The sequence below is a fragment of the Prionailurus bengalensis genome, chromosome D3 (genome assembly GCF_016509475.1).
Source record: "Prionailurus bengalensis isolate Pbe53 chromosome D3, Fcat_Pben_1.1_paternal_pri, whole genome shotgun sequence".
Classification (NCBI taxonomy): domain Eukaryota; kingdom Metazoa; phylum Chordata; class Mammalia; order Carnivora; family Felidae; genus Prionailurus; species Prionailurus bengalensis.
The window spans coordinates 92072832-92095718 of record NC_057356.1 but is presented as its reverse complement, the minus strand read 5'-3'; the positions used below and the strand labels follow the sequence as shown (position 1 = coordinate 92095718).

Sequence of the window (22887 nt, the reverse complement as noted above, 5' to 3'; positions counted from 1 at the left end):
ACAGACAGGTCTGGATAAGGAGCCCTGACTTTGCAATCTCACCCCATGGAGACTTGTAACATCATTGTTTGTTTCTTTCTTTCTTCTGAGGTCTGCGATATTGAGCAGGAGACGTTTTCTGTGCCTTTGTTCATAAATGCATTGGAGGTAACCACTGTCGCCAGGTGTAGAAATAACCAGCCTAAGACGTAGAATAAAGTCTTCCAAAATTTTAATCCCCCACATTGCAAAAACCAGTCTGGGATCCTAGCACTGAATCCCACGCGGTCCCCACAGCGGATGAGCCAGCTATGTGAGGAATGATTCCTCACCTTTAACGTCATAGCCAGAAGCTCACCGGGTCCTGGCTATGGGGTGCATTCCGCTCTTTTTCTTCTAACCAGTAGTTCTATTGAGATAAATTCAGATACCCTTAACCTTCACCCATCTGAAACGTACAGCTCAGTCCTTTTTAGTATCTTCCCAGGATTGTGCAGCCATCACCACAGTCTGACTTTATAACGTATTTGTCACCTCTCAAGGAGACCTCGCAGCCACTAGAAGCCACTTAACCCCGTCCACCCCAGGCAACTGCTAACGTACTTCCAGTCCCTCTGGATTTGACTGTTCTGGACGTTTCGTTTATAGGTGATGACGCACCTATAAACGTTTGGCGACCGCCTCCTTCCGTATAGCACAGTGTTTTCAAGCTCATGCCTGTGGCAGGTGGCAACACTTTGTTCCTTGCTGTTAAAGAATTATATGCCCTTGTAGGAATATGCCGCATTTTAATTATCCATTCATTCGCTGCTGGTCATTTGGGATGCTTCCGTCGTTTGGTATTGTGAATATGCTGCTATGAACACTCTTACACAGGTTTTTGTGTGGACGTACGTTTTCATTTCTCTCGGGCGTGTACCCAGGAGTGGATCTGAGGAGTCCTACTACGGTAACTCTGTGATGAACCGTGTGGGGACCCATCAAGCTGTTTTGCACAGTGGCTGCACCGTTTTACAGGCAGTGTCTGAGGGTTTCCGACTTCTCCATGTCCTGACCAAGTTACTGTTGTCAGTCTTCTTGCTGGTGTCCGTCCTAGCGGATGCAAAGTGGTGCCTCACGTTGTGCTTTTGATTGTATTTCCTTCATGCACGATAATGTTGTGCATCTTTCCCTGTACTTACTGGCCATCTGTCCGTCTTCTTCAGAGAAATGCCTATTCAGATTCTTGGCCCGTTTTTTAAAAAATTAGGTGTTTCGTCTTTTCATTGTCGAGTGGTAGGAGCTCTTTACATATTCTGGACACGAATATCTTATCAGATAGATGATTTGAAAGTATTTTCTCTCTTTCTCCAAGTTGTTGTTTTCTTTTCTTGATGGCGTCCATTGCAACACACAGTTTTAACTTTCGACGAGGTCTGATTTATCCATTATTTCTTTTGTGCTGTGTTCTGGCGTCCCGTCTAAGAACCATTGCCAACGGGCCCCTTGTTCTAAATTAAATCTGGTTCTCATCTTCGGTTTCTAATCCGGTCATGTTGTCCCCTCTCTCAAATTAAACTCAAAAGAGTTTTTGATGACTTACAAAGTATTTGAATTTGTTACCAGCTAGCACACTAGTGAATGGCTTTACAGTTTTCTCTCCTTCTCAAATACTTCTTTTGGTCTAGACCAGGGGCTCTCAGCTAAGAGTGGCCCTCCCTTCCCATCCTCAGGGACATTTGTCAACGTCAGGAGACATTTCTTGTTGTCACAGCAGCAGGATACCATGAGCATCGTGTGGGTAGAGGCCAGAGACGCTGCGAAACATCCCACAGTGGACCAGAAACCCTACACCGCACAGCCAACACTCATCCAGCCCACGGTGTCAGTAACACCACACCGAGAAGCCGTTGTCTAGACTGTCGGAGGCCTGCCCTTTTGCACTAATACGTGCATTCTGAGTCTGCAATAAGGAAGACACGCCGTAGACATGAGCCATGAGTCTGGCTTTCACTTTGCTTCACCTTGCTTCAAATTCTTTACTTCGATCCTAAGAGCTTCCAATGTTTTTCTAGTTTCTTCTGCTGCTTCTCCAGACCCAGCCTAGAGCAGGAGTCAGTACGATCCTTCGTTTTTTGGGTTTTTTTTTAACATGTATTTATTTTTGAGACAGAGAGAGAGAGAGCATGAATGGGGAGGGTCAGAGAAAGAGGGAGACACAGAATCTGAAACGGGCTCCAGGCTCCGAGCGGTCAGCACAGAGCCCGACGCGGGGCTCGAACCCACAGACCGCGAGATCATGACCTGAGCCGAAGTCGGACGCTTAACCGACTGAGCCACCCAGGCGCCCCTGATCCTTCGTTTTTAAGAAACAAACCAAAATTGCGGAGTAATGAGTGCAAAGTTGTAAGAACTATTTCTATTACACCCCCAACACAGGCATACACACACACACACACACACACACACACACACACACACACAATCACACTCAGGAATTTTTACTTCCACGGTTTCAGACAAGGTTCATCACCACATTTAAATAACAGGAACATACAGGAGGATGTTTCCATGCACATAAGATAGCGGTGATTTGACCCTCGCTCCGCCCTAGCCCGTGAAGAGCGGCTCAGCCCCAGACCGCGTCGGCCAGACAGACCTTGGCCGTGGCTTCTCCTCTGCTTCGGCAGCACGTGCATCTTTGGGATGCAACCTAAGGACGGAGCTGTAGGCCTTCGGCGTGTACACAGCCAGCCCGTATAGGGCCTGGACTCATTCCGAGCATAAAAGAATGTTTTGCCTCTTGAATAAAATAAAAGGGAGCGAGTTTCCCTTAGCGTCCACAGTTCTCCGTACAAACGTGCCGGCAGCCTGGCCTTCGCGTCCCCGGTGCCCGTGCCGCCCAAGCCACGGCCGGGGAATCGTCACCCTGCCCCGCGCCCTCCGGGGCCGGGTCCCCAGCAGCCCTCCCCTCCTGGGAGCTCGCGTCACCTGCCGGTGGTGTGGGGTCGGGGTGGCTGCTCTTCCCACCTGACGAGTGCTTGGCCCTGTGACCTCCGTCCACAGCTCCTCATCCCCCGCTCTGAGCACGTGGGGACCGTGTTCTGTCTCTTCGCTGACTCTGGAGCCTGGAGCTGGGAAGCATGAGGGTCCTTCGGAGGCTCACGTCGGGGGAGATGACGGCCGGTGCTCTGTGACTCTCCCCTCATCGCCTCCCCGGCTCCGGCAGGCCCGCTCCGTGGGGCCAACTCCTCTTGGCTCACCGAGCCGCCTTCCTGGGGGCTTGGTGGATGGGGGGGTTGCTGAACCAGGCGTGTCCTGGGCAGGTCCTAGGAAGCCCGGGCAGGGCCAGGAGCCTTCCCTGCCTCGGGGTGCACAAGATTTGGGCAGGCTGGGCGGTGGAGCCATCCCAGCCCCAGGTGCGGCCCCTGGCCGCGTGAGGCTGTCTGGGGCTGTCTGGGCCACATGAGGCACTCTGTTGACATGAGCCGTAACCCCCCCCCAATCAGGAATGCTCTGCCCCCCCCCCCGACACCTTCCCCACGCCTCTGTCCAGACCAGAAACGCCCTTTCTGCACATCTGCCTCGAGGTTTCCGTCTGGGCTCTGACCTGAGAGGCTGGTGCGTGAGCACACATCATCGGAACCTCTCTTGGCTTCAGTGACCTCAGGAGTAAAATGGGCCGGTTGGGCGGCCTCTGGATTCCTCCCAACTGTAGAAGTCTTGCCTCCCTCTGTCTCCTCTGAACTCGGCTGAGCACAGCTGCCCTGGAGAACTTTGAGCTGGAGAAGGAAACATGTCAGGTTGGGTGTGACCGTGAAGCGGTCAATGCCAAGAGAATGCGCCATCACGTGGCGGACGTTCGGGAGGCCGCCTGTTCTGCAACCAGCTCTTAGGAGGATGCCCCAGCGTCTCTTGTATTCTACACATCCTGCAGGCAAAGCCTCAGGATGGTGGGGGGGGGGGGCAAACATACTGTCTCTTGTACAGGATTCGGGGTCCCTAAGCCAAGATCCTTCTTCCAACAGCACAACCCCGCACATCGGGTCCGTGCCCACTGACCTGTAAGAACCGGGGCTTGGTCCCCACGGGCCCGTAGGAACCTGTAGGAACCTGTAGGAACCTGTAGGAACCGAGTGCCCAGATGATGAGGTTCTAGGACTGCTGTGGGTAATAAGCCATCTGTGGTCTCTGATCCAGGAGTCTCCTGTCTTCCGTCAGCACCCATGACACCGGCAGGCCAGCTCGTCAGCCTGCAGCCTGCATAGAAGTAAGATTTCAGGTTTTTCACAGCCTTCAACACTAACCCGGTGTCAGTTCTTTCCAGAAAAGTAGATAATGCAAAAATTTCTATCTTATGAACCGATCTTCTACACTTGTCGTGCTGAACATCGTTTGCATTATAAAAACAACAAATCGCTGTGTCATTTTTCTTCTGGGGGGTCTCAGGAAAGTAGGTGTGGTGTGGTTCCTACAGCAAATACACCCGGGGGTGGAGTCAAGCTTGCATACCCCGCGCTTGGTTCGACTGAACGCTGGCTGGCTTGTTTTCCGATTTCATTTCTGACGTGTCCGCTTTGTTTACTGCACTCTGAACTCCTCCAGGAAGCCCTCTTGTCTTGTCCCAGCCCCAGCTCCCAGCACGTTTGGGTGGGAACCAGTCAGTGAGGGACTGAATGGGAACCTAGTCAGGGAACTCAAACCAGACCCAACTCCCTGCGTCTAAGCCTGTGAATCCCAACTCGAGTTTTATGAAATCACGTGAAATGTCATCTTCTTCTAAGGCATTGCAGACTTGTCAAAATCACTTCTTTTTTTCTTTTTTAAAGCAGCCCGTGGTGGGTCACGCCTCCGAGTCCAACAGTTTAAAATGGTCTTGTGGTTTAAAATATCACTTTTAATATCTTTCAACATCTTTCCTCTCCTGATGCCTGTTTTTTAGTTTGAATCAGAAATTTGGAAATTGTATAATTTTTTTAAAACTGTGACTCCAGGGTTGCCCTCTCTCAGAGACTTTTTAATTTTTTTTTTTCCGGATGTTGCTATGGTGATTAGAAACTTATCTTCTGGGGGGCGCCTGGGTGGCGCAGTCGGTTAAGCGTCCGACTTCAGCCAGGTCACGATCTCGCGGTCCGTGAGTTCGAGCCCCGCGTCGGGCTCTGGGCTGATGGCTCAGAGCCTGGAGCCTGTTTCCGATTCTGTGTCTCCCTCTCTGTGCCCCTCCCCCGTTCATGCTCTGTCTCTCTCTGTCCCAAAAATAAATAAACGTTGAAAAATAAATAAATAAATAAATAAATAAATAAATAAATAAAAGAAACTTATCTTCTGGGCCATTCCTCCTAAAATTGTTGCTTCCAGACCATCAGCCTTTCAAAAACTCAAGGCTGATTAAACGCATTTTATACTTACAATTCCGTGTATGTGTAAATAGCTACACTTTAAGAAAATCTCTTAGGATGGCTGGGGTCCCTGGACGGTGGGTTAGGTCGCCGGGAAATGACTGGACAAGATGGGTACAAAGTTACAAGTGGCTGAACAGACCAGGGCCTAAAATAATTAACCCCGGATGCCTTTTACCAGTGTTTTGGTTTGTTTGCAGCTTTGGTAGGTTTGACTCAATTTTATCCTTTGGTGTTCCGCTTGGTCCTCATGGAGGCGGCCCTGAATCATACTTCCTGGGTACCAAGGCGAACCCTATGAATTCCCAGGTCCCTCTCTCCTCACACCGACCCTAGTGCAGGACCCACACTGGCCCGCGAGGAACACTTTGATGCTTAAAGTTTAGAAGTCGAGGCCAGGTGAGGTTTTTGTGTTTTGTTGGTTTTTTTAATGTTTTATTCACACAACAAAAATGAGAACGTTCTCTGGTTTGTAAGTAGGTTAGGAGACTAGAAATTCCTTAATGCCAAAAAAAGCACTAGAAATTCCTTAGTGCCAAAAACAGTGCCTTTCTCTGTTTCACTATTCATGTTGACATCCAGAGCTATTGGTGCTACATATAGAGGGACGTAGAGGGACTTGTGTTCATTTCCTGATGCTTCTGCAACAAAGGTCTGCAAACCGGTGCTAAAAAACACCAGGAATTTGGTCTCTCACACTGTTGGAGACCAGAAGTCCAGAACCCAGGAGTCGGCAGGGATGGCTCTTCGGGAGGTGCTCATGGCAGCTGTGTTCCAGCCTCTGTCCTAGAATCCGGTGGTTTCCAGCAGTCCTTGGCTGGGGACGTACCCCCCTGTTGGCTCACGGCCCCCTCCCTGTGTGTCTGTGTCTGTGTGTCTGAATTGTCTCTTATGAAGACACCCATCGTGGCTTAGGGACCCACTCACGGCAGTATGACCTCTTCATAGCTGATCTGCAGGAGCCCTCATTCCTGTTTGAATATTTTTTTAACATCCAAGGATGGACTCAGACTGCACACAGGCATGTGGACCCCTGAGGCACCCTCCCTGAGGCTGGTTGAGGGCCAGATGCGGGTCTTTGGTTTGACCTGATTAGATCTCTGTCAAATCTGGAGGAACCAGCTCTTCCCTGAGCACGGACGCTTCGCCTGGCTTTGGTGGAGCGTCCCCCAAGCAGTGACCGCACACACCACACGTCCCCCAGGTGACCACACAAAGCACATCCCCCAGGTGACCACACAAAGCACATCCCCCAGGCGACCGCACACACAGTATGTCCCCCAAGCACCGAATGCACACACCGCACCTTTCCCTGTAGGTGAGTACATGACTCCTGGTCCCCTCAACAGGTCTCCTTGGAAAGTCAGTGTTTCTTTAGGAAATGCATCAAATACCCACACTTACATTGAAAGCGAACTTTGAAACACTTCCAGTGCTACAGTAGATTCCATCCCGGGGTTTCCATTCAGGACGGTGTCCAGAACCAGAAAAGATGAGAAACGCTGTCTGCTCAGCTTGTGTCCAACAGCACAGACGAGGGACCCGGGGCCCCTAGGATGACAGTGCCCGGAGCAGACAGGGCCTCACTTCTCTTCTGAACAAGGACGGGAGGGGGCCAGACACTGGGCAGGGCTTCAGTGCACCTGTCCCTCAAGGGCGTCATTCAGTGAGCAGAGAACCCGTTGGTTAAGAGGGGGGTTTTAATCCCACTTGGATGAAGACTGTTGAGTGAAAACATACAGACCAGGGATGCGGTAAATTGCTTAATTTATCATGAGTGTTGTATCCGTGTTGAAAAATAAGTCTCATCTGCATTTAGAAATATTTTTAGTTTTTTTTATTTGGGAGAGAGCACGTGAGTTGGGGGGGAGGGACAGAGGGAGAAGGAGAGAGAGAATCTTGAGCAGGCTTCATGCTCAGCTGGGAGCCCAGTGCAAGGCTTGATCCCATGACCCCAGGATCATGACCTGAGCTGAAATCAAGAGTCGGACACTCAACTGAGCCCCCCCAGGTGCCTCAATATTTTAAAATATTTTTAGGGGCGCCTGGGTGGCTCAGTCGGTTAAGGATCCGACTTCGGTTCAGGTCACGATCTCACGGTTTGTGAGTTGCAGCCCCACGTCAGGCTCTGTGGTGACAGCTTGGAGCCTGGAGCCTGCTTCGGATTCTGCGTCTCCCTCTTTCTCTGCCCCTCCCCTCTCCATGCTCTGTCTCTCAATAATAAATAAACGTTTAAAAAATTGTAAAAATATTGTTAAATCAGCATTTGTAATTATGAGACTTTTGCCTTATTGTGTTTACCCCTAAAATTAATATGGAAAAGTAAGTGAATTCTTACATCGGTCACCTCTCTCATATTTAGGCTGATGGAAATGAAAATTGGTACAAATAGTATCAAGGAACCATGACTGCTTGAAACACATTTAGACACGTGCAGTCACAGACACGATTTGAGAATGAGGACACGTTGGGGCAGTGACACCCTGGGTCGCGGGTCTCGTCGGCACCGACCCTCTTTGTGTATCTGAGTGTTTTATGTCTGTTACTTACTTTCTTTATCGTGAAGATTCCCTTACGTTTGACCCACACCATCTTGATGGTGTGTGTTTTGCTGGTGGACGTTTCGCTTGTTGGAAGTGTGTTCTTCGTAAGGATATATTTTATGTTCGCGGTAAAGCAACAGCATCAGGTCTCAGAAAGTAACTCTTTGTTGGGACAGAAGTCAGCGAGTAGATTTCCCAGGCCGTGTGCGTGGACTTTGCGCACAACGTACTGCACAGCGCGTGGAGTTACGACGCATTATGACCGGAGGAGGTGGGTGAGGTTCGGAGTCCCGTCTGTCATCGGGACTCTGCCCCGCCTCCCCCTGTGGCCCCTTGAAGGAGCAGACGGTGCCCGTTCTGATGCTGCAGCAGGGAGGCCTGCACCGGGCACGGGCTGAGGACACCAGCTATCTCTTCACCACCGCGTCCGGCCGCGCCGACCCCAGCAGCGGAGATAGGGAGGCTGTGTGACCCTATCATCCAGCTGCAGTCACTGAGGGCAGAGTGGTTCGCTTTCAATACCGAGCTTTGACCCTGACCCCGAAGTGCCCTCATCCCTGAGACTCCAAGCCTCCCAGAAGGAAGGAGTCCTCGGTTCTAAGTCGAAGATGCTGCTGGCCGTATGGGGCTTCTTGATCTAAATGTGAAAGCGTGAGAAGATGCACCCGCGATGAAGGAACACGGCAGCTAAATTGTATTCGATCGATGACTTCTCCAGTGATGGGTATCGCGTGCTTGGCAAAGAAGACGACATTGCTGTCAGCCTCAAAGCGCGACGTGAAACAAAGACACGAGACTGGATTCACGGCTGGCGAACGGACCTATCGAGAAGTGCTTGCCCACCCAAGTTTTACTCTCCTCTGAGCAAATAGGTAGATATGAGAAAACGCCCATTGAGCCACCTTGGGCTTCCTCTGCCGCCAAAAGCTTTGTAAATATAACAGCCAAATAGTTTTCTCCCCGGCACTTGCTGGGTGCCAGACGCTGGCGAGGTCTGGGGACAGAAGGGTTTATAAGGCAAGGTTCCTCTCGTCCAACAGTTTACAGCCTGGTTGGGGGAGAGAGGAGTGAGCCTACAGGGGCGGGGGTGGGGTGGGGGGGAGCGGTGGCCAAGTCTACCGGGGAGAGGAGTTCAGACCTGCCCTTGTGGGAGGGGAAGGGTGTGGGGAGGAGGGCAGGAAGAGAGGGAGGGGGGGAGGGGGAGGAAGGCTGAGGGCAGGAGGAGGAAGCCACTAGGGGTGGGGCTGAGCCCGGTCAGGTCCTCCCTCCCAGACACTCTGACCCTCCTGGACCCTGAGGGCAGGAGGCGAGAGCCTGATCCAGGGGAGGGACAGCTTGGTTTTGTTATTGTTGGTGTCACAGAACCTGCTGTGAATGTTTATCCAGCTCCCAGAGGGCTCCTGTGTCACTGCATCCCCAACAAGGCTGCAAAGTACTTTTTTCTCAACTTTGTCGAGTCGAGAATACGTCAGGATGTTAGAAAACACTCTCTCGTTCTTGTCTTGCTTTGTATCTTTTCAATTACCAGTGAGTTTGACCACGACTGTGTGCTGTTAAATAGTGATTTTATGAGACTGTTAGATCTCAGTCTGGGAAACCCCAATTTAGCGTATTAACCAGCTGGTGGGGCACCTGGGTGGCTCAGTCGGTTAAGCGGCCGACTTCGGCTCAGGTCATGATCTCGCGGTCCGCGAGTTCCAGCCCCGCGTCGGGCTCTGTGCTGACCGCTCGGAGCCTGGAGCCTGTTTCGGATTCTGTGTCTCCCTCTCTCTCTCTGACCCTCCCCCGTTCATGCTCTGTCTCTCTCTGTCTCAAAAATAAACGTTAAAAAAAAAAACTAAAAAAACCCAGCTGGTAACATCAGCTTCACTGTGAAAATGAAAGCAAACTTCTCCCTCCTCCGTGTTCTGGGTGTTAATTAACAATAAGCCTTTTTTATATGTATAACATTGGACATCATTTAATTGTAGGAACCGGGTTCTAGATGTTGGCCAGTGGGATCTCACCCATCCGTCTGCCCCTGTCTTCCCCATGGGGAGTGGAGACCCCACGCCGGTGTGGGAGAGGAGACCCCATGCTGACGTAGGAGCGGGAACCCTACCCTTGTTTGGGCTAGGGCCTTCCGGAGGGACCTGGGGCAGTGGTGGGGAGCACAGGTGTGAACTCCAGAGGGCTGGCCTCCACCTCCCCAAGGCCACGGAGGTCACCTCCAGCCTGGGCCCTCACCTCCTCTCCCACCTGCTGGCTGCCTGCCTGTGCGGCTCCCTGACTGTGAATCCGTCCTGGTCTGAATCAGACCTTATGTTGACAGGACAGTCACTTATGGCCTCCTCACGAGAAGACTCGTATTAGGATGGGTTTTGCTGCAATGCAGACCCAAGTAGAGCCCGGAACCTGGGAAGGAGGGGGACGGAGGGGCGGGACTTCCTGGGTCAGATTAGCTGGGCACGTTGGCGTCCCAAAGGGCGTCTCTCTCCCCGCCTCCTGCCCACCTGGCCCAGGGGGAGCACACTGCTGGCAGTGCCCGGAGGTGACGCCGGTCCAGCCGGCCCCAGAAGCTTCTGCAGGGCTGGTGCCCAGCCTCGGGGCCACGTGCCCGCTCTCTAGGCCCCCCAGAGATCTGCCAGAGCATGGGAGAAGCAGAGGGGGGAAAGCCGGGCAGGTGAGGCCCACCGGCTGTAAGACAAAGCTTGGGAACAGAGCTGGGGGAGGGGCAGCCAAGAGCCAGAGCTGACACAGAGGGGAGGGTGTTCACTTTTGTTTTCAGAGTTTCCCTTTTATTTAACAAACATCATTTTACAGTTTCTGTGTGCCAGGTGTGTTGAAAGCACTTACAAATATTAACTTTATTAACCCCGATTACCGGCACGATAAGCAGTATCAGTATTTCCTCTCTTTTATAGAAAAGGAAACTGAAGCCCAGAGAGGTTAAGTGACTTGTCCCAGGTCACACAGCCAGTAAATAAGAGCCAAGCCAGAGTATACACCCAGGCAGTGTGGCTCTGGAGCCCGCTGCCCTGGTCACTGTTTCTCCTCTCTTTACGAGGAAAAGAACGTAAAATAGGAAAAAGTCCTAGCTGGAACCTCAGGAAATGAGAGCGGCCTGGGACAAAGTGATACAGAGCAAGGGTGGAGGCCGGAGTGCGGCCGCGGGAGCCTCGAGCCGCGGGGGCAGAGTCCGGGAACGAACCCTGGGCTTGTGGCCCGTGACTCAGCAACCCCAGCTCAGGGCCGCTGCTCGTAACCTGGAAAAGTGCAAACCAGGTGAACGGTCACCGGCAATGGTGGCCTTCGTGGCAATGGCTCAGGTCGGGGCCGTGCTCTGGCCGCAGAGGCAGGTCAGGCCGCGCCGGGCACCATGCAGAGGCTCTTCTAAAGGAGCACAGGACAAGCTGGAAAGGCCGGGCGCCCCTGCCAGGGGTGGTGGGGCAGGGGGAGATGTGGCGGGGAGGGGAGAGCAGGCCCTCCCGCTGTGCTTGTCAGGGTCCTTTGCAGGGGCGTCTACGCGAGCCTTCCCGACTGACTGCAAAGAACAGAAGCTAAACCATATCTACTCTATGCCCTTAAAATCTTAAAGTCAAAAAGAATGTGCACTCTGGTGCTGCCGTTAGGGCCCCAGGAAGGAGCAGAGGGGAGGTCTCTGCCTGGCCTCCCAGGCTGCCCTGCCTGGCTTCCAGGAGGCCAGAGTTGGAATTCAAGAAAGTCAGGTTTGGCATCCATCCTTTCCTGCAACCCAGACAGCCACTGGGCCGGCTTCCGGAGCACAGGCCGTGATGTGTAGCTGATTTATTTTATCCGAGGTGATATGCAATTTCCTTTGTGTGAAAATCTATCCCCTGGAACAAGAGAATGCTTGCAAGCCCAGGCAGAGAAAACAGGCCGGAATCCAGAATCCTTTGCAGAAAACCCACCCTGAGCTAATTATCTTGCCACAAAGTTTACAAGAAGAAAAATGTATTACGACTAGCTTGTTGATAGAACACTGCATCTTTTTTTTTTTAATGTTTATTTATTTTTATTTTTGAGAGAGACAGAGCACGAGCGGGGGAGGAGCAGAGAGAGAGGGGGACACGGAATCCGCAGCAGGCTCCGGGCCCTGAGCTGTCAGCACAGCCCGATGCGGGGCTCGAACTCACTAGCCATGAGATCAGGACCTGAGCTGAAGTCAGATGCTTAACCCACTGAGCCCCCCAGGCACCCAGGTGAAACACTGCATCTTAAGAAAGGGTATTGTCCGTTTTGTTTTGTTCCCAGGATGCAGACACGAGCACAGGAGAATCTAGCAAGAGGAGGAACCCCCACTACCTTTCCCGGGAGGCCTCGGAAGACAGTGACGTGTTCGGTAGGTGACACGGAACTTGTAGACGTGGCTTCGTGTGACATCTGTGTGCACGTGCACTCATTGAGGGATGGTTTTAATTTTATCGTTACATGAGTAATCCATGGCTCTGTTCTCAGTATTAAAACTGCAGACCCCTAGAAACGTGGAGGTAAGTCCCCTTCATTAGCCACCTGCTGTCTCTTCTCCCCAACCACGTGACCGCCCTGGGGGCCCGTCCCCTTCGGGTTCTTGTGTTGTGTGCCTGTCTGTACACAGAGGCCAGAGACGTCCCACGTGTATCTTCACTATACAATATTTCTCTCATCATCTGTTGGACCAATTGGGGGTGGAAAACCTAATGGTGAAAAATATCTAGCAGGGAAGTGAAACGGTCCCAAAGCCCAGATAGTTCAACCACAAGGAATGACTCAGGAGGTGTTGGAAAATAACCGTTTTCTATAAAAGTGTACATTTTGTGGAGCCCAGCTGACACACGTCGCCGTTATATACGTTGTTCATTTCCATTGCTGTGCCCACCCCCCGCCCTGAGAATAAACGAGTTCTCATCTGATTTTACATGGAAAAAACTCCCCTTTCCCATGTGACCACAGTGATGCCCCCAAGATCACACGGCCAAGCAGATCTGCCCACGGGCCTTACTGTGTTCTCTTCTCCAAGAATTCCCAAAGAGGTGGGGACAAGGGGGCAGCAGGGGACCGGCCAGGACCCTGAGGGCGCAGGGTAGAGGGGAGGGGAGGAGAGCGGTTTTCTGGCTACAGAAGTGAGCGCCCCCTGCACCTGCTCATCGTGGTGCTCCCGGCCGACAGCCTCTCGCCACGTTCCCTGGCCTGGCCGCTGCTTACTTACGGAAAGGGCTTCTTTGTCGTTTGATTCTCGGGCAGGAAAAGCCACCCCAATTTTTTGTTCCTGATTTGCTTGTTCTTTTTCAAAAATCCCTTCTGTTCCTGTGATCCTGCCCTGAGTAAGTGCTCATGATTACACAAGTCCCACGGCCCATTTGCTCGGTGTCTTAAACTGTAATGAAAACCGGCACAACCCAGAGGCCCAGAGACGGAAAACCAGGAAGATTCGTTTAACGGAAACCAGTCAGATACTGCCACGGGAATCAATACCCGCCTGGTTGCACGTGTTGCGCGTCGATTTTCACGGGAATTGGGCGGAGGGGCATAGTCCGCTGCCTTCCAGGTGGGGTCTCCAGGCCTTAGAGGCAGCTCTCGAGCGAGGCGCCCCCCACAGGTGTTCTGAATGCAGAGGGAAGGCAGTCTGCAGATTTGAAGGGAATGTCCGAGCGTCGACGATTTCGAGAATAAGTCCGTCTCTGAACCTCTAACACAAAGGTTTCTCTCGACTCTCTCTCTCCTCCTGTATTCCAACTGCATATGTATATACACACGTAAAAGAAAATGACAGAGTAAAAATGTCCAAATTTAAGCTTTCTATATGATAAGAATACCTTTTGGAATGATTTGGCTAAGCTTACTTGTTTTTATTTTTTAAAGCTTATTTACTTATTTTTGAGAGAGACAGAGTGGTGGGGGGAGGGGCAGAGAGAGGGAGGGAGAGACAGAATTCCGAGCAGGCTCCACGCTGTCAGCACAGAACCCAACATGGGGCTCGAAACCACGAACTGTGAGATCATCACCTGAGCCAACACCAAGAGTCGGACCCCCAAGTGAGCCACCCAGGCGCCCCGAAGCTTACTTATCTTTAAAGCAACCACCACCTTCCTCATTGTTCCCCTGGTTGTTTTCAGAACAGTGGTCCCAGAGGGAGGGTTTGGACAGTGGTCCCAGAGGGACACCTTGGACAATGGCTGCCTACAGTTGACGGTGAAAACCAGCAGAGATGCTGCCGTTTCAGTCATGTGACAAACTTAGATTTGTCTCCCGGTGGGAAGAACAATGACACAGGCCCCCTCCGCCTCTTGTGTTTACCGTGACTTCTGGGGCCTAGAGCCCTGGAGATGCTTACGGATGTGGGGTCGACAGCCACCCTCACGTGGTCAGGAAGCAGCTCCCGAATCATCACCTCGGCACGTGCGGCTCACACCGGACCCAGGCCGAGTCACCGCAGAGGGAAGCGCGGGGAGCCCGCCCTCTGACCTTGAGTAAGGACGGCCCAGGGGCCTGCTGGCTCCCACTGTTCTGTGCTCAGCAAGCCTGAAGACGCAGACAAGGCGGCCCCGCAGAGCGGCTGGGCCCCTGCTTTTGACTTACGAGAGTCTCCCACCCGTAACCCGTCCTAGCGCTTTCCTGAAATGCAAAGGAACCCCAGGCTGGAGGGGCAGAGTGACAGGGAAAAGAGAAGCAAACGTGATCTTGGCTCCCGGTCTTGACTGTATAATCTCAGGAAATACATATGAGAACTCATTCTAAATTACAAAGTGTCCGTCCGGGGCACCAGGAAAGCGTCCGACTTCGGCTCAGGCCATGATCTCACGGTTTGTGAGTTCGAGCCCCGCCTCAGGCTCTGTGCTGACAGCTCAGAGCCTGGAGCCTCTTCAGAGTCTGTGTCTCCCTCTCTCTGCCCCTCCCCCACTTGCTCACGTGTGCTCTCTCTCTCTCTCTCTGTCTCAAAAATAAATAAGCATTAAAAAAAATTTTAAATGAATTACAAAGTGTTGTACAAATGTCACTCCAAATGAAATCGGCAGCCGTCTCCCACTTTTCCTGGCTGGAAAGTACGATAAAATAGTGCAGAAGTTTCCCAAGTACGATAAAAAGCCATGCTTTCGCGATGCTCTGTGAGCCCTGAGTCAGCGGCATCCGTTTAGCGGTAATCTCCAGGCTCCTAATGATCGTGTTGTCCGCGTGTCAGAAGAATGGTCCTTATCCCTGACCTGACACGCTCCTGCAGGATGTACTCAAGGTCTCTGTGAATGTCAGGACAAAAGACTGTCGTGCCGCGGCCGGTAGGAGCCCCGCGTGGAGGACGGGACTAGAGGGGCCGAGAGAGGTTTGCGCTGACCGTGGTGCAGGTGCCCTAAGCTGCCGGCCTGCACGCCACACACTCAGAATCACCAAGGGCACAGTTAGCCCCCACCTCTGGGAAGGCCACGGCTGGTCATCTACACAGCGATGCACCAAAGATTTGTATTGACTTTTCCATTTCAAGGGAAAATCCGAATGAAGGATTGCTGTTGACCTAAGTAAATAACTCATCAGAGCACACGTATAAATCCCTTTCTGTAGTGTTTTTTTATGCCAGTGTGTGGTTATACTTCAGGACTGTTTGCCTAGTTACCCGAAGAGGAAGGAAGCACGGTAGCCTAGGGAACCCTGTGTTGTCTGAGCTTTGGGGAACCAGGTTGTTTTGTGGTAGGCCTGTTTTTGAGCTTTTTTTGAACCACACACCCACACATGTCATACGTGGTCCTTGTCATCTGAAGCCCAGTCAGCAAGGAACACGTACCTCCACCCCTCCCTCCAGAGTTCACCAGCCCCAGGACTGAAACACGGGCTGGAACAATGCAGTTGCCACAAGCAGACGCCTTGGGTCTCCCTCAGTTATAGTGACAAAGGAGCAAAATCCCCAAAAGAGGGCACCCCTGCTCTTCCCAGACAACCGTGGTTCCTTCCGGACGCGACCCGCATCTCAAAAGTCCAAGCAGAAGCGATGCGGCCCCAGCACGTCAGGGAGATGCGGGCGCACCTGTGCAGCGTGTCGGGGTCCCGAGAACATCGCCTGCAGGACCCCTCGCGTGGCTGAGGGCGGACCCCTGTGCAGGTCCACCAGCACCTTGGTGCTCAAATGATGGAGATACAATGAGCCATGTTTAGGGCGAAGCCAAAAAGTAGTCCTCCTACTAGAAACACTGAAGTGTATACACGTATCTGAAGTATAGATACGTGTGTGTGTATATGTGTATCTTCATGCCACAAAGCTTGAGTTGGCTCACGCACCAGGCAACAATACAATATAAAAAGCGCAGAGTGGAGGTCGACTAAAGTAAGACCATGGGTCTGCCCTACAGCAGTTGCTCATAGCTGGACTTCTCATTGAACCCGGAGATTCCCAGATGCCCAAATGGAAAGTGAGACCCAGTCCGTTTGTTTTTTTTTTTTTTTAATTTCTCCCGTTAACGTGGGAGGAAATGCGGCCGCACCACCTGTTAGCTGTGCGATCTCTGCCCGTGTGCTCATCTTGTGTCTTGGTTCCCCCCCCCACCCAGGCAGGCAGGGGGGACAGCAGACGTGCCCGTAGCTTAGGAACCAGCTGGGGAACGTGCACGTGTCTGACGCTCCCGTCTGCCACCGGGACCGTCAGCCCTACCAGCAGAACCAAGGCTCCTTGCCTTCCTCAAAGGATGCGCAGCTCTGTTGAGCCAGCTGTAAGAATTTCCCTCCTGTTTAAGTTGTTGTCTCAGATAACCCTGCGGTCGTCAACAACCCTGGGGTTCTTGTCCGGCGAACGCACTGGTTAGTTGCGCAGGCAAATTGAAATAAACTGGGTAACGAGCCTCCTCGTGCCCGGGCGCTCGGCGTGATGCGCGCGTCCTCCTGGTGACCTCGCCTTGTGGGTCTCCCGCGTGGCCCCCTCACATGCCTCCAGGGACCCGGGCGGGGTGGGGGTGTCCCTCCTGGTGGGAAGTGTCCATAAGAGCAGGACCAGGAGGAGCAACGCTGTGCCGCAGACAGAAAGACACGTTCCCTGAGTGCTTTCACGTAGCGTTAAAACAATCGTTGCTTTTTGTGGTTTCCAAGGCCTTTCCACGAGCAAAGCTCTTTGAGATGCTTTGTCGAGGAATCTTTGCGTTGAATCGATCCTGATTCGTAGATTAAGCTACAAAACTAGTAGGTAGTGGTCCTTACTGATAGAGGGTTCTGGGTCAGCTCAGTAATAGCTCTGTGTCTTCCCGGGGACCCCTCGTTAACTGTCTGTCTGGGGCGGTCCTCGGTGCCCTCCGAGAACGGCTGTTGCACCACCCACTCTTGGAACGCCGGCTGCTGGCTTTTGTCGCTACCTGTGGCTCGGTGGCTGCCTGAGCCCTCTTCCTCTTGTGCACCAGGGACAGAATCAGTCCTGAGTGTGTCTTTGGGGGCAGATACAAACCGTAGAGTCAAAACCACGCGTCGAGAACTTGAAGGAACATTGGAAATCGCCTTGTCTGACCCCTCGTTGTAGAGACGAGGGCCTGACTGCCAGGACGGTTAGAGGCTCAAAGGCCACAAAGGTTAGTGGCTCCTGGCCCTGCTCTGAGCCCCACGGAGGGCACAATGGCTTAGCCCCGGGGGGGCCGGGGAGAACAGAGGCCACTTCCGTTTCTATTTGACAGATACGTCAAAAACAGTGAGACAACGTAATACGTATTAGTCTGTGCGTTTCGGTGACCGTGATGGTACTTGTGTCTCTTAGACCCGTGGACACCTGTGAAGATTTGCTGCGTCCTGGCAGCTCCCAGGCCGCCCCTTGCCCGCCTCCCCAGCAAAGTCAATTCCCCGCTCCCCGAGCTTACCTATTTCCAGCCACGATGCCCTCCGGGGGGGTGGGGAGTGGGGCAGAGCCCAGAGGCACCCGCAGTGACTGTGGGCGCTCGGGCCCCCTGGGACGTCTGCTTCTACTCGCCAGCCCCCAGCACCAGCTGCTGGACACATGGCTTGGCCACGTATCTAGGACTCTGGCCCGCAGACCTCTGGGCAGGACCCGCAGCCTCAGGCGCCTGCTGACGTCCTAACGGCCGAGCCCTGGGCTGTCGTGACGAGTCCCGGGCGTCCAAGAGGAGCCACGCTGGGTGGAGCTCACCAGGGAGGACCGCCACCCGGCGTCTCCACCAGGGTGCAGCTGCCCCCGAGTGTCTGGCCTCCCTAACGAAATGCATCACGCCTTCGATAGTCGGTATGCCGTGTGACCCTTGGGTGGGCAGTGTTTACACTTAGGTGCGTGGAGGTGTGTGCACTGTCTTCCCGGAGACAGGGACGCCTGAGGAAGGTAGTGGGCGAGCAGGACGGAATGGAGGCCGGTGCCTGGTGACCACGCACCGGTTCTGGCCGGACTCTGGGCCTCCCTGTCCTCTGCCGCTCGGACAGCAATGTGGCCGGTGCGCCTCTGCTGACAGCGCCCGGCTCTAACGCCCCCAGGACCCTCGCAGGCTTGTCTAGCTCCCGCCTGTCTGTCACTGCGGTCCAAGCCACCTTCGGCACTCACCCGGGTGGTTCTGGGAGCCCCACCTGGCTCCTGCTTCCAGCCAGGCCCCGCCCTCACGCCCCTCCCTGTTCAGAGCCCGCCACCCTCCTCACAGTCTGTGGCTCCCAGTGGACCCGGGGGCCTCCGACTGCACCTCCTGCACGGCCCTGCCTCCCTCACCCATCTGCTCTCTGCTCCTGAGCGTGGGGCCTTTGCACAGGCTGTGCCCTCCCTCTGTGTCCTCCTTCCCCAGACATCTGGAGGCAAGCTTCCCACCTTCCAGTCTGCACCCCCACGTCCCCTGCAGAGCAAGGACTCCTCTGACCCGTGTACTGAGAAGACCGCTGCATTGGGACCCTGCAGACACCACAATCTCAGAGCTCCGTGACACGGCTTTACCGTGTCACAGCCCGGCAAGGTCAGGCAGCTGTCCTCTCAGCAGCGACTCAGAGGCCCTGGCTGCTTCCCCTGGGGCCTGGGGCCCCGGGGGGTGGCTAATCGTCAGGGAGACAGGGTTCATCCCTTCCGCCGACACTCCCCGGGCCAGAAGGAGTCACGCAGCCCCGGCACACAAGCCCGTCGTGGCCCCGTCTGGCCGGGACAGGGGGACACTGCCCCCTGCTGTCTGGGGTTGGGCTCACCACGCCCGCGTGTGTCGGCCTCCCCGCCACCTGTGGAAGGTGAGTCCATGTGGCGGACGCAGGGGCGTCCGTGTCCTCGCGGAGGGCCAGCCCCGTGTGGCTGAGTCCTCACCTGGCGATAACGCAGTGATCCGAGGGACACTGCCCCAGCCCGCTGCCCCCTCTTCCGCAAACTGCTCTGTTCCAAGATCAGGCCACCCGACTGCACGTCCTCAACCTGAGCTTTGCCCTCGCGAGAAGCTCGCCTCGTGTGCATAAGCGTCGGGCGTCAGAACACGCGTGTGCATGTGTGCATGTGTGTTATGCATCAGAACATGCATGTGCGTGCGTGTGTGCATAAGCACCACACGTCAACATGCGTGTGCGTGTGCATGCGCGTTGGCCACTTGCATGCACACTCGTGTGCACACATGTGCTTCACTGACAAAGTTATCTCTGAAACTCGGGGAGTGGCTTTGGTCCTTTGAAACTGGCAGATATCGGGGCGCCTGGGTGGCGCAGTCGGTTAAGCGTCCGACTTCAGCCAGGTCACGATCTCGCGGTCCATGAGTTCGAGCCCCGCATCAGGCTCTGGGCTGATGGCTCGGAGCCTGGAGCCCTGGAGCCTGTTTCCGATTCTGTGTCTCCCTCTCTCTCTGCGCCTCCCCCGTTCATGCTCTGTCTCTCTCTCTGTCCCAAATAAATAAATAAACGTTGAAAAAAAAAAATGAAAAAAAAAAAATGAAACTGGCAGATGCCAAGACTGCCTTCATCCCAGTGTTTTAGTGAGGACGGGTCCACAGACGCGGTTTGTAGTTTTGGGGCTTGCTGGTCAACTTGTTCCGAAGAAATTCCGCATGATGGTGAAACCCTGGCCATGCGGCCCCTGTGGGGAGCGGCTGCCCCCAGATGAGCAGCTCGGTCCCACCTTCTGGTGCACGCCGCCCCGAGGATGCCCCCGGTGACAGCAAGGAGCCCCTGCAGACAAGGGTGTGGGGCACCGAGCGGGGCATCTCCTCGCGGTCATGGCAGGCCCTGCTGTCCTCGCCACTGACCTGCCCCAGCAGAGGCCAGTGTTGGCGGCTTCTTCACGGCCTTCTACGTTGGGAGACAGAACCCGTGTTTCACTTTCTAAAGAGAGCTGAGGGAGGGTTCTCCAAAGCAGGCCCGGGCTAGCACACGTTCCCAACACCTCCCCCAGCGTCTCCGCTGGTGAGGTCAGGTGAGGAGGGAGGGGGTACTGGGTCCAGAAGGAGGCTGGGAGGTGGCCGCGAGCGTCGCAAGGTCCAAGCCCAGGCCACGCTGCACCCGTGGAGGCTCGCTGCAGAAGGAACGACTCTCGGGAGCACCGCGAGCTTGCTGGGCGTCCGGAGTCGCAGAGGCCTGATGGTGGCTGCCCTGTGCACTTGCCCCCACTGTCGTGGCCTTCGCCATAAAATGGGCGGCTAAGAGTCACTCGAGGCCATCAGAGCCACAATAGGACAACTGAAAGACTTCCAGAACAAAGAGGGAACACAGACCTTACAAAGGCACAAATAGCATCTGCGATGGGCTGTGGCCAGTGGACGGCACCGTGTCCCAGCCTGAGACCCGGGGACTCAGAATCCTCCGGGCCTCTGTCTATGGATCCCTTCATCTGCCCCGCTGCTGTGCTCGTGGGTCTCAGGCCCCCAGTTTGAAAGCACCCGCGGGTGGCTCCCCCAGTAAAAGTTACATTTCTCGCTTCCTCCGCACACCCAGCCCGGACTCACTCGCGGGGTGAACTCAGGAGCTGCTGTGCGGCTGTGGACCGTGTTCTCCTGACGCCTCGGCCGCCAGGAACGCGTCCAGGGGGCCCGGGGACCAGCCCGCGGGCAGAGCAGTGCTCACGCCCCCTCTGCCCGCCGTGGGAGGGACCTGCGTGTTTCTACAGTGAATCCTCTCCGGGGGGAGCCTGCCCGCGTCCTCACTTCCGCCGAGAGTGTTACCCTGGATGGTTTTTAACTGAAGGAAGGAAGTCTTTAAAAGGAAAGCAAAACACCATGCTACGCCCCAGTTTAGCGGCACTGCGGGCCAGACACGGGGCCTCACAGCTGTCCTTCCCCAGCACGCGGACTGACCCCTCTCCTGTCCACACCACTGGCGACTGAGTCGTGCTCTGCAGGTGCATTCTGACTGGTTCTGCCCTCAGAGCTGTGATGTGTCACTTCCTAGGAAGCTGTCCGTGGTCCTTATGCCTCCCTGTCCCTCCAGCACACGCGGGCCCAGTGGCCACAGCCTCCTAGCTCACAGCAACTGACGGGTGAAAGTCGGGTCCTTGCTTCACCCAGACTTCCTGCTGTGTGGAATGTCACCAGGCTCCAGATCCAAAGAAACAGTCCCACGTCTGTGTGATAGGGGACAGCTGTGATGATGGTGACAGGCGGGCTTCTAATCTAGACGATGAACACAGCACAGTGCCAGCAAATTTGATGTTCTCGTTCGGGGGGTCAGAGGCAGCTGGAGACGCCCGTGTTCGGGGGGTCAGAGACGGCTGGAGACACATCATGTCGCCAGCAGGTGAAATCCAGGTAAACGGATGCAGTTCGTGCACATTCTAACTGGAATGTTTCATTAGGTAGACTTTGTGTATCCGGGCCGTTTTTACTTCAGGACTTTCCAGATTATATAAAATGTGTACAGGAAGGGACCGCTACCTTCCTCCCTGTCTCTCTAACGCCGGGGCAGGGGGGGTGGGTCTTACCTCTGCCTCTAGCTGAAACTTTTGTATTTCAGTGACTTCAAAAAATGGCGTCTTACTGTTCAGTTTCTTTTTCTGGGAGTCTTTCTTAAGAACCAAAGACACCATGAGCACGTGTTGTAACCAGTGGTCCTGTAACCGGAATGTGACCCTTCGTCACTATGGCGTGCCACACGTGGAGGGACGAGGGGATGGGGCACTTGCCTCCAAACGGCAACACTCTGTAAGGTCCTCACAACGCTCGGTCCTCGGATTCCGGGTCATCTCGGGGCCTCAGGACAAGATTTGTCCATCATTCTGCCGGCCTGTGTGGCACCTGCCACAGCGGAGTGGAATCTGTGCTCACGCTCGCCCACGCGTGCGCTGACACGCTCACACTCGCCCACGCGTGCAGAGACATGCTCACCCTTACACGTCCTCGCACACGTGCACAGACACGCACTCACACGTGCATGGACACACGTGCTCACCCTCACACGCACAGTAAGGGGGTCTCCCGCGACCCCAAGCTGGGTCAGAGGCCCGAGGGTGGAGGTGCGCCTGTCTGCAGGCACGGGGGCAGCCGTGTGGACCGCGAGGCTCCGCGCACAAAGAGCGAGCGCCGCTCCAGCTGTGCGGTGGAGTGTGCTGACAGAGGGCTTCCTGGGGGCCTCCCTGTAGGCGGTGGCTTGCCTGGACCGATGACTAAAGGGCTTCGGTAGGATCAGGAAGCCTGTGCCCTCAGGGCTGCTTCGCGGAGCACGGTAGTCGCCGGGGCTGTTTTTCTTGGGAACAGAGGGGCAGGATGTTTATCCCGCAGGACTTGGGGGGTCCCTTGGGCATTTCCCTCCTGAGCAGCGGGTTGTGGTTCCGGCTTTTCCAGTGCGTAGGAATCGGCCTCATCCTTCAGGGGATGCTGTCTGGTCCCCTGAGCCATTCTTGCTCTCACTGTCATTCCAACTGAGTTAGAGAAATAAAGGCCTGAGATCCTGTGGGGGGTGGGGAGCCAGCTGGGGGGGAGGGGGCCACAGGAGGACAAAGAGAAAGCGTGGACACCTTGGCCCTCGGGCAGGGCGGGAGCCCCAGGGGCGGAGACGTCAGGATCACGGTCGTGTCTTCTGCACACGCTCCTTGGATTCCAGGAAATGTTCTTTCCAAGTTTGCGTGCCCGGGACGATCGGAGGCGGGCTGGTGCGCTCAGAGA

General features: G+C 54.6%; 1 protein-coding gene across 3 annotated transcripts in view; it reads left to right on the top strand.

Annotated features, from left to right (window-relative positions):
* LOC122470879 (myelin basic protein) overlaps positions 1–22887 on the top strand; it is a 118827-nt gene that overhangs the window by 38399 nt on the left and 57541 nt on the right. For 2 of the 3 annotated variants that reach the window (XM_043559115.1, XM_043559113.1), the window contains exon 3: positions 12155–12242. The exons of the other annotated variant lie outside the window; for it this stretch is intronic. In XM_043559115.1, the coding sequence (XP_043415050.1) occupies positions 12155–12242 (88 nt within the window). The remainder of the gene's footprint in view (positions 1–12154; positions 12243–22887) is intronic. 3 annotated transcript variants of the gene reach the window in all.